This window comes from Silene latifolia, chromosome 7 (assembly GCF_048544455.1).
Source record: "Silene latifolia isolate original U9 population chromosome 7, ASM4854445v1, whole genome shotgun sequence".
Classification (NCBI taxonomy): domain Eukaryota; kingdom Viridiplantae; phylum Streptophyta; class Magnoliopsida; order Caryophyllales; family Caryophyllaceae; genus Silene; species Silene latifolia.
In genome coordinates this window covers 40,197,838-40,209,057 of record NC_133532.1, presented here as the reverse complement: position 1 = coordinate 40,209,057, position 11,220 = coordinate 40,197,838, and the positions used below count along the sequence as shown (strand labels likewise).

The 11,220-nt window shown below is 35.9% G+C and overlaps 2 protein-coding genes across 3 annotated transcripts; one reads left to right on the top strand and one right to left on the bottom strand.

Moving 5' to 3' along the window:
- The first annotated feature begins 1,058 nt into the window (after window positions 1-1,058).
- Window positions 1,059-4,852, top strand: LOC141592057 (protein SULFUR DEFICIENCY-INDUCED 1-like). The gene is made up of 4 exons (XM_074412619.1): window positions 1,059-1,466; window positions 2,450-2,662; window positions 3,502-3,657; window positions 4,237-4,852. Exons 1-4 carry the CDS (start codon window positions 1,329-1,331, stop codon window positions 4,642-4,644), a joined length of 915 nt encoding a protein of 304 aa, XP_074268720.1. The 5' UTR covers window positions 1,059-1,328; the 3' UTR covers window positions 4,645-4,852.
- A 1,741-nt stretch (window positions 4,853-6,593) lies between these two features.
- On the bottom strand, window positions 6,594-10,617 carry LOC141592056 (guanine nucleotide-binding protein-like NSN1). 2 transcript variants are annotated; one of them, XM_074412617.1, is made up of 9 exons: window positions 10,505-10,617; window positions 10,153-10,391; window positions 8,982-9,081; window positions 8,687-8,860; window positions 8,329-8,543; window positions 7,970-8,234; window positions 7,560-7,739; window positions 7,245-7,462; window positions 6,594-7,061 (listed from the first exon to the last, which is right to left on the bottom strand). In XM_074412617.1, exons 1-9 carry the CDS (start codon window positions 10,521-10,523, stop codon window positions 6,705-6,707), a joined length of 1,767 nt encoding a protein of 588 aa, XP_074268718.1. In that variant the 5' UTR covers window positions 10,524-10,617; the 3' UTR covers window positions 6,594-6,704. The 2 variants fall into 2 exon arrangements, with proteins under 2 accessions (XP_074268718.1, XP_074268719.1); XM_074412618.1 differs by having other exon boundaries at window positions 6,594-7,049.
- Window positions 10,618-11,220: the final 603 nt, after the last annotated feature.

The following is an 11,220-nucleotide window of genomic DNA, read 5'->3' as shown; positions in this document are numbered from 1 at the left end:
AAATCAATATTTTTAATTTACTCTTATAGATTTTGAAGCTCTTTCCAAGCAACTACTCCCTCCGGCTTTTAATTTTCTTCCCGTTTCTCTAATATATGTGAGGAGTATTATAATGAAATGGGAAGAAAATAGCAAGCCGGAGGGAGTATCTACTAAAAGAATAGGTGAACTCACAATTTTTCCTCCAAAAAGCATCTTGTTAAATAAGGAAGTTATTAATAATTTAATTGTATTCATTAAATAAGAAATTAATAATTATAATATGTTTCATTATATAATTCTTTTCATTACAATTAATCTTTTCATCAAATTATATAATTTTCACTAAATACTAACTATAATATTTTAACTAAAGAATAAATAATACGAAGTATAAGACTATAAACTATAAATCGTTTTGATTACTTTCATTACAAAAAAAAAAAACTGAGAGAATTTAGAAATTGAAATTATTAGCTTTGTGTTATAAAAAATACTTTAAAAAAAATACCTCAGCACATCATTCAATTTTTTTGGATTAATTTTCGATTTTAATTATTTTTTTTTTGCTCGAAACAAATAAAATACAATAATGAGAAAAATGAATGTTCAATGAGATATCATTATATTTTATAGTTCAATTTTACTCAGTTTTTTTGAATAAGTTTACAGTTCATTTTTCTTCCTCATATCAAAATAAAATGATGTGAAATATGAAAAATTAATGAGGTGTTAATTAATTAGCATGATTAAATAATACAAAAATAAAAACTCTATAAATACCGTGCATTTATTACGCGAGATCTAAACTACTTTATTATTTACTAAACTAATTGACATCTACACTACTCTCCTACTAATTTAACAATAGGTCTTACTCGACGGGTCAAGTATTACCCACAAGCTTGTGACGTATATCGGCCGTCAGCAATGAGATTTTGTGCTAATTTAAAGTGTGTTAGTAAGCAACTACCAAAGAAATAAAATAAAATAAAATGAAGTACTCTCCATATAACAAAAATAGAAAACAAAAGATAAAAGGAATGAACATGGACTTAAAAACGTCCAAGTACAAAGTTAACCCTTGGAGTATATAAAAAGCTTTAGTTTTTGGTTGTGGATCACCGAATTTGTGTCTCAAATTCTCTATATTTCATCCTTCCTCAACAAACATCTGATTCTCTTCTCCCTTGATTTCGCAACTTTCCAATTTCCAACTTCAATTCTACTTTACTCTTATCTCACTCATTCTCATTGTCCATCTTTATTTATTATTATTCTTACTTTCTTCTCGAGTTTAATTTCGGTGTGAATAGTAAACACGTATATAATACTTCATCATAATCATAATGGAGATGAGAAGCAGTGGCGGTTCAAAGAAGATGTTAGGTGTCGGCGGTGGCGGTGGCGGTGAACGAGACATGGCTCATGTGATTCATAAGGTCCCCGCTGGGGATGGACCTTATGTTCGTGCCAAACATGCCCAGGTTCGTTCTTTCCCTACTTATTTTATAATTACTAGGTCGGTTTTGTGTAAGATGGTTGTATATACAGGCAAATTCTCATTTAAGACGGTTTTATTTGAGTTTTAGTATTCCTGTGATCCTGTATATCTTAATGCCTGCCTACAAGCCTACCACCTAGTACCTACCTACTTTATTAAGAGTTGTTCAAGTTGGTTTAATTAGAAGCTTAATGACTTGCAATTTTTAATTACTCCCTCAATTTTACTATATGCTCCCTAATCCCTATTTGCTTTTTATAGTACACCGTACACAAATTATAGAATAAGATCGTAATATTTTATTGGTTAAACACTCATTTATTACTATCGCTGAATTATTGTTAGACAGTTTTACACGATAATTATTGTTACCATATACTCCAACATGATTGTATTTCACAAAATTATATTTAAAAAAAAACTCCATACTAAATCGTAATGCATAACAAAAAAACTCCCTCCATTATTCATTATATGTCATTTTAGGAAAAAACACAATTATTAAGAAAATGAATTAAGTGTGATTATAACATTAATTAGGCATTTAAATAAAGCTTTGGAAAGAAGTAAAATACATACGAAAAAGTTTTACATTTTACAGTGAATTTGTTTATTGTGAACCAATAATGAAAAAAGTTTTGTATGGTACCAAAATTGAGGACCCATAATTAATTTACAATTGCATTAAAAAAGAGAATGCGTAGGAAATGTAAAACCACATATAATGAGTAAATTTATCAATAACCTAAAACGATATATAAAGAATAATGGAGGGAGTAAAACATATCAAAATATTGTTTAAGAAACTGCGTAAAAGCAAATAGGAAGAACTAAGAAGATATTTGAATGACGGATAAGTCCTTCTACACAAGTACAAAATTGAATGAATGTATTTGCATTAGTTGTCTCCAAATTATATCAAGATTATACCAATTGGATGTAATGGTCTACTAATGCGATGATCAGGTAGTACAAAAAGATCCGGAAGCGGCGATAGTGTGGTTTTGGAAGGCGATAAATGCAGGGGATAGGGTTGATAGCGCGCTTAAAGACATGGCTGTTGTGATGAAGCAGCTTGATAGAACTGAAGAAGCTATTGAAGCTATCAAGTCTTTCAGATGTCGTTGCTCCAAAAATGCTCAAGAATCGCTCGATAATGTTCTCATTGATTTGTATAAGGTACTTACAATATGACTGTTTTCTCGATTTATATATCGTTGTTTCTTCACACAGATATACGTGCTTAGATGCTATATATAGTTGTAGTTAGTAATCTACTAATCTCACTCGGATTTGAAGCCCATCGGCATGAAATTAAACGTGCCCTTTTAAGTTTTAACTCCCATTATCACAAATAATACAAGAAAACAAACATTTGTATAAGATAAATCGAAAATGCAAGAGTACGAGTTAAGAGTAATTTGAAAGGTACTTTTGGACGGCCAACCCTAAACATTGCAACAATTAGTCTCTTGTAAGACAAATCCAATGAACATGAAATATAACTCACAAATAAATGTTAAAATGTTGCGTAGTTACGAAAAGGATTTGTTTTACAATATACTTGTGTAAGATCGCTTTTCAATATTAAATCATAAGTATGCTATTTGGTAGTTATTTTGAAAAATAGCCATAGTTGTAATAAGTAGAATGTATATTAGGTGTCAGTCGTGTCACATGAGGCATAATAAGGCCGGTACAGTATATGGGGGAGGGGATTCGAATCAAACCTGTGACCTATTGTCATGTATGATACCTCCGTCTTAACCATTAGGCTAAGACCTCTTCGGTAGAGTGTGTATATTAGGCTAAGACCTACTCTATGACCTGGCTTGAGCTATGAGCCTCTGGTTCAACTCCTGTTGCAGCCTCCCCAGGTTGAAAGGAGCGTTGCCTCAAGCTTGGTTCCTCTTCATCCGCTGACGCACCATAGTATGGACTTAAATCACCTATGTTAAATGTTACATGAAGTAAACAATAGATATTGAGAATTAATAAGTTGAAGATGGTTTGAACAGAAATGTGGAAAAGTAGATGAGCAAATAGAGCTATTAAGACAGAAGTTAAGGATGATATACCAAGGGGAAGCATTCAATGGAAAACCAACAAAAACAGCAAGATCTCACGGCAAGAAATTTCAAGTGTCTATCCAACAAGAAATGTCTAGGATACTGGTATTCATCTCTTTTTAACCTTACGTTGAGCATTTTTACGTTTCCTAATGGTTCAATGATCTCCCTTTTTAATGTCTTGTGTAAGACGGTTCAATATCTAAGAAATTGATAGCTACTTCCACAAGGGTAGTCAACTAGTCGTTATGCGTAAAACAAGAGACGGTTTTACAAATTACAATGATGTATATTTAGAACCATTTTTTATACGAGTATAGTGTTTCTGAACGGCATAATCTAGTTTTTGTTCGAGAGGGAATTGAAACAAGACACCTTAGCGTCATGAGAAGTGGTACTCATGACTTGTTGGTAAAGTCATGAGAAGTGGTATTCATGACCTGGGTTCGAACTCGCCAGCATCAAAATCGCTTTTATGGCTGGCCCCCTTTAAGTAGGATTACGATCTTTATTACAAAATCATAGATACTCATATATGGGAATTGCAATCGGAAAATGGCTACATCCGATACCATGCACCTCATTTAATGATAGCAGCAAAAACATTATTGTATAACTTGTATCCTACAACTATCGTATGTACAAATCAGCTCTTAATCTTGTTTCTTTATTCTCTTATCACAGGGGAACTTAGGCTGGGCCTACATGCAAAAGACAAATTACATAGCAGCTGAAGTAGTTTACAGAAAAGCCCAAATGATCGACCCAGATGCAAACAAAGCATGCAATTTGGGCCTGTGCTTGATCAAACAAGCCCGATATGAAGAGGCCCGATCTGTTCTCGAAAAAGTTATATGGGCCGATTATCCGGGTTCAGAGGACATCCGAACGAGAAATCGGGCGGAAGAATTGTTGCTGGATTTGGAGTCAAGGCAACCACCACCTTTGATGTCCAACATTATGGACCTTCAAATGGAGGATGAGTTTGTTAATGGGCTTGAAGAAATCGAGTCAAAATGGGGCCCACTTAGACCGAGGCGGCTTCCTGTTTTTGAACAAATCTCCAACTTCAAAGATCAGTTAGCATGTTAGCTAGATTGTCTTGATGATGTTTGTGTACAAATGTGGTTTGTTTGAGTGATACTTAGGGTACGTAGATAGATTAGAGATATAAAAGTATGTCGTACTTATGAAGGAAGAATAAGTGGGTTTGATAATTAGAGGAAGGAATATTTGTTGTATTACCATTTACCTTACCAAAGTTTAAAAAATAAAATCATTGGTGAAATTTCAATAACAACATTACCCCAGTGCCTTAAATCTCAATGCCTCCCGCAAATTGCGGGGTAAGGGGGTCGGATGTACGCAGCCTTACCCTTATGTTAGCAACACAAACAGGCCGTTGCGTGGAGAACTGCATTGAATGACCGCTATTTCACAAAAGAAAGAAGCGCAGCCACTTTAGTGAACCATTTTGATTTATTCCAATATAATCCATAACCAAAGAGTAACGAGTCTTTGCCTCCATTGAAAATATGAAAAAATGCACTTATTAATTAGTTTAAAACCCGGGGGCCTCGTTAAAACTCAAATACTTCACATACAATGTAGAATAATGTTGATGTTGTACCGGCATATTAACCACCATCTTTCTAAAATAAATTTCGTATTACATTTTTCAAATAAGATATAATCCCTTGATTCATTTTTATGCATAAAGTTTTTCGAAATTTTAAAAATGAAATTCAAATATAATATAACGCAATGTAGTAGTGTGATCTCAGGCGGGTACAAAACCATGACTTCATTTCCAACAGGTTGCAAGCAAAGAAACGAAGCACCATAAGAATCATCCATTGCACGACCACGGTTCCGGTTTGAGTCCGAATATGCACTTCATAATAACCAATCTTACATGTATTGTAAACTTTGTTGTATTAATACTAGAGTATCAAATCAAACAAAGAAATGAAAGACGCCATGTAATAGCAGTGGTGGGGTTATTAAGTCATAAGATATCAACTCTAAGTACACACTCCATCCCACATCGGTAGAATACAAAGCTAATCTCATATTTATAAACATCATTAACACTAATTTCTCGCCGAGCTCAATAACACGAGTTTGTAACCCAAGTGGGGGCACCAAGTTGGTGGAACATGGTCATGGTAATCTGGGTCGGATCCAGTCTGGCTATATTCATTCTGACATGCCCTCTCCAAGTAGGGAGTTGACCCCTGTGACTTGAGCGAAGGCTCGGGTGACATGGGTACTAGAGCAGAGGGCAATGCGTGAGGCTGGCTTTACAGAGCAACGACTACCTCTCGCTCCTGTCAGTGGAAGGATTACATGTCGGTGCCACCTGGGCTCATTAGTACCCAGATTACCACGGTTCCAACTGAACCACCATCTTTTTTCCCTTATTTTAAAAAAGTGTTTTTTTTATGGCATAGTGAGTCGGGTTATTGTATTTTTGAAAATGGCACAATAAGTTAACGAGATTCATTAGCTAGGAGACGGCTTTAGATCGCACACTAGTCACCGAGTCCAACATCAAGTTAGCGAGCTGGGCCAGTGGAACTGAATATTGTAAATTTGTGTAATTCAACAAAGGTAATCAACAACTACGAGTTCATATTGGACACAAATTGAACATGACGGCTAACGAACTCTAAATCTCAAGCCATGATTTAGGTCCGACAACTTTGTCAGAATTTCGGACAAACCCCCTTTAAACATTTATATATATGGATAAGCAAACAGTTTTAAAACTCGGGTTGCATCTATATAGAGCAATATCATCATCTATTCTAGGCATCGTTATGTTTTCGATCAGATCTTGGATAAAAGCGGGAGTCGTCAGCTGTTTTGATCATAGCTGAACGACGGACAGGTAACACGATCAGGACTCGGACATAAGCAGGAGTTGTCAGCTGTTAAGAGAGTATACAACTGCAATAATGTGGAGGGATGCCAGTGATATGAGCTGATAAAGCTTCATTTGAGCTTTGTTCGACAAAAGACTTTAGAAGCCTTTAAAATTGAAAAAAACAATTGAAGATCAATTTTGAACAATCTCATTTCTAACGTTATTCTCAGTTTAACAAAATTGATATTACTACAAAAATAACATGTTAAATCTGGATATATCTCTATTGCTCGTCATCAAAAATCACGCCTGCCATAGGCACCTCCACTTTAAAATCATCCCCATCATCATTACCGTCTTTCATAGCCAAGTCTCCCTGTCTATTATCAACCTTGAAATCAAAATCGGAATCATCGTCCATGGCATCTCCTGATGCTGCAACTTTGCTGGCCTTTTTTCGTCTCTTCTTCTCAGCTTTTCTCATTTTCGGGTTGAGCATGCCTTCTGCAACATACAGATTTTCATTTTGCTTTATTGCTGCATTCTTTGGTTTCTTTTTGACTGGTTCCTCTTCTGCAGCCTCCATGGACTCATCCACATCATTGCCAACAACATTTGGCGTTGAGTCCTGAGATTTTTCCTGTTATAAGAAGAGAGAATGGTTTATGTCACCAAGTGTCGGACTTGGCCGTTTATATGAAAAATCTACATATTTTGGCTCCAACTCATAAAATGGCCGTAATGCAATGTAATGTTGCGGCTCTCCAACTCTTATTAAGTACCACGCAAACACAGATATATCACAAAGAACACAATGACTCACCTCAACCATCTGTTCATCAAAATTAACCGGAACATTTGGAAGAACCTCGGCGGAGCTGAAATCATCAACTGACTTCAAGCTACCAATGAATGATTCCGCGCCATAAACCTCATCTATGTTGAACTCTTTTCCAAGTGCTGTAACAATCTTAGCCTCTTCAGATTCGGGAACCTCTCCTTGGTTCCTAGTTGGAGGCATGGTGTAAAAGGGAATCTTACCTGAAAATGGAAATATGGTAATTCAAGGTTCACAACTATCACATTTAAGAAGAGAATGTACAATCAACATAGTTCGGTGATTTTTCGCTCTATATACCCTCGTTCCAATCATGCAGAACTATCCTTGCGGCTGCTTCAACGTCTACAATGCCACCTTTCTTGAGCTTTCCCCTAGCAGTGGCAACCTTGTGCAAAAAGTCATCTACTGAGTTGAAGGTTGCGATCTTGAATATCTTAATTAATACTTCAGCTGGGCAAAGCTTGAAAATTTCCTTCACTGAGTAAACAAACATTTATTGTTAATGACCCTGATGGCCTGATATAACTAAAAGATAAGCAAAATAACCCGACAGAATAAGGAAAATGTTTGTCGACTGCAAGCAAACATCTACAAGTCCTAAATCAATGCTAAAGTGGATTAAATAAACAGAATAAGGTAAACTATCACGAGTGTATGCTATACGCATTCAAAAATAAAACTAAACTGAAAAAAGGTAAATATCGTACCTGGCCCAATTGGGTCTTCAAGCTTCTCAATCCTTTTGCAATTACGAAGCGCTATGGATGCATCATTCTGTCCAGATTTAAGCATAACAACCCCAGGACAATCCAGCAATTTGACACTCTTATCAAGCTGAACTTCTTGTACTGATCTTGTCAAACCAGGAGTGGCACCCACATTGACAACATGGCATCGCTTCAAACTATTGATAAGACTACTTTTGCCCACATTCGGAAGTCCCACAATACCCACTGTGATTGACTTTTTTATCTATACATTTCGAAATAATAATTTATTAATAAACCAACAAGAACTTATTCCCAAAGCAAGCTTAGATAATATACTGGTTATGAAATTTTGTTACCTCGTGACTCCTAGAGTAATTCTTCAGCAACTTAATTAGAGTTTCGGCTCCAAGGCATTCACTTGTTTGTAGAAGGCTGCCAGGTTTTGAAGATTTTGAGGATTTCCATGACAAATTTGACCTTTGCTCTTGAGTGCTGCACTTAAACGCAACTGCTGGTAATTCTTCTCTGAGATACTTGAGCCATTTTTCCGCAGCTTCACGAGGTACAAGATCTGACACGAACAATTGGCGCATACATACAGTAAGAGATTATGCGAAAACATCTAGGAGAAGTGTACAACCAAGTGACTATGCGAAAACATCTAGGAGAAGTGTACAACCAAGTGACTGATTTAGAGCCAAGAAGAAAATGTACCTATTTTATTCAGTAATAAAACAATCTTCTTACTCGGGCCTGAATTCAGCACCATTTTCTCCATATCAACGCATCGCGTACCAAGGGGATCACGAGCATCAAGAACCTCCACTATAACATCAGATAAATCAATGACCTTAACCAACTCCTTGTAGAAAACCTTATCAGAATTGTCTGCAAAAAGTAAACCTTATCAGAATTGTCTGCAAAAAGTATGGGTAAGTAACTGCCTGAAAAACACTCGGCTAAAGCAGTAACAAAGAAGTCACGCTATCCTTAGAAAGCTCCCATGTACCTTTGCTTTTCACGAAGTCTTTAAACTCATCAACTCCCTCTTGATTCTCCATACTAGCATTGTTTCTATGCTCAAGTAGTTGAAGCTTTCTTTTCTGAGCCTATTGATACATTGGAGGCAAAATTAACTTACACAGCAACGGTGGAAAAAGAACAAAACAACTAACACTTCACAATAAAGAAGCATTCACTTCGCAGGAGCAAAGGAATTTGGATACATTTAAAAGTTGCACATAGCCACAAATCAATCTTCAATTTGATATCCAACAATCTTCAACGCAAGAACACTCAAAGAAGTTCTAAATGACCCTAGTAGAAAACAGCTTAGTGTAACCAAAAGTCCAAAACCTCATCCGGGTTAGTCTAATATTTGAGAATTGCTATCTACCTTCTCCTCTCACAATCGCTTAAAAGTATTACTCCCTCCGTCCCGGTCAATTGTTGTCCTTTGGTTTTGGCACAAAGACCCAGGAAAGAGGAGGGGGCCAATTACTAGATGACAAGTGGAACAAATTGAGTGTGAATGATCAAATTGGTCATCAAGTTCTTTCTTAAAATAGAAAGGACAACAAATGATTGAGACACCCAAAATGGAAAAGGACAACAAATACCCGGGACAGAGGGAGTATATATTTTGCCTCATCCACTTGACTTCCGACCCCAATATATATCAGATTAATCGATTGTGAGAGGGTAAAGAGAGAATGTTGGAGGGAGAAGGTCCATAGCAACCCTCCTAATATTTATTCACAGAGAAACCAGGAATGCATCAGATAAGAGATGCTAACTAGAAATCACTTATCTTAACAACAATGCTCCTCAACCAACAACCAGACAAACCAACCCAGCATAACCCAGGTACTTAGGACACAAAAACCATCTTCCAAGACGAATCAAAGCATCACCTTCAATTCCAATTCCAATTCCAATTCCAATTGCAATTGCAATTCCAAATTCTAATATTGTAGGAATACAAGAACACAAAAAATCACAAATTTCGAGCTCATATCCATTCATGAACCAAATTCCAACAATATACCCCACAAACATTAACAAAGATGACAACTTTAGTGCAAAAAATACCCTTTAACATCACAAAATTCACAATGCAATCCCAAAATACCACAAAAACATAACCGGAAAAAAAAAACAATCCAATTACAATTACGCACCCTGTGTTCACGAGCAGCAGCTATCTCTGATTCTTCGATAGCGCGACGAGCTTCAAGAGATTGTTGACTCTGCTCTTTGTCAGGCCATTGATTAGGATTAGCAGGGTCCTTGTCAACTTGTTTACTGTTGTTCAATCCTCCATGCTTTTTGGCTTCTTTAGCTTTCTTCTTATGGTGTTCTTTCACTTTCTTTAGAATTTGGTGCTTCTTCTTTATTGTAACCCTCTTGTTCTTGCTCTCTACATGAACAATTAGAGTAACAAATTATAACCAAATAATCAAATAATGAAAAAAAGAAATTGACCAAGATAATTAAAATGCATGAATTTGAGATTAGGGATTGTTTTCTTACTTGCTTTGCCTTTCACCATGTTTGAACTGAAATTTGCGCAAGATGGAGAAAAAAAAAGGAGGAAGTCTGTTTGAGGTATAGTTAGTATGGCGGTTCGAAAGAAGAAAGCAAAAGTTAGGGTTTATGAAAAGGAAACACAAATTAGAGTTGTCAAGTCTGATCCGACCCGAGGGACTCAACTCGAACCCGAGCAAACCCAACCATTTACAACTTGAGAATTTTGCGACCCGAAATTGAGCCAACCCGACCCGATGATGACCCCTAACCTGATGCGACCTGATAATCAATGACTCAAGCCCGACCCAGACCAGACCCGATATGGATCCGATTTAAATGATGAACCGATAGTTATTAAGCTTCATATTGATCAAAATAAAAGTGACTAGTTTGGATGCCCGTGCGTTGCAACGGGATAATTAACTTAGTAAACAAAAATTGGTTATAAGGTCTTAATATTTACATCTTATGTCTTATCATTTATTTAGATAAATCAAAAGTCAAAACATCTTATTTAAGAGACGCATATTTATAATCATAAGACCACTACATCTTATGTTAATCTTTCAATGTGGGACAATTATATTATTTTTATATAATCCTACATTATTTTTCAATGTGGGACATATAACATACTAAGAAATAAACCATTTTATATATATACAAATTATATGAAATTTATACGCTAATGATATCATTTTTACCACAAATCAAATTAT

Coding starts and splice junctions, on each gene's coding strand:
- LOC141592057 (XM_074412619.1), top strand. CDS start 1,329: ATGGAGATGAGAAGCAGTGGCGGTTCAAAGAAGATGTTAGGTGTCGGC. Junction 1,467..2,449: donor TTCGTGCCAAACATGCCCAG/GTTCGTTCTTTC, acceptor TGCGATGATCAG/GTAGTACAAAAAGATCCGGA. Junction 2,663..3,501: donor TTCTCATTGATTTGTATAAG/GTACTTACAATA, acceptor TGGTTTGAACAG/AAATGTGGAAAAGTAGATGA.
- LOC141592056 (XM_074412617.1), bottom strand. Junction 9,082..10,152: donor CTGCTGCTCGTGAACACAGG/GTGCGTAATTGT, acceptor ATGTATCAATAG/GCTCAGAAAAGAAAGCTTCA. Junction 7,062..7,244: donor TTGATGAACAGATGGTTGAG/GTGAGTCATTGT, acceptor TTCTTATAACAG/GAAAAATCTCAGGACTCAAC.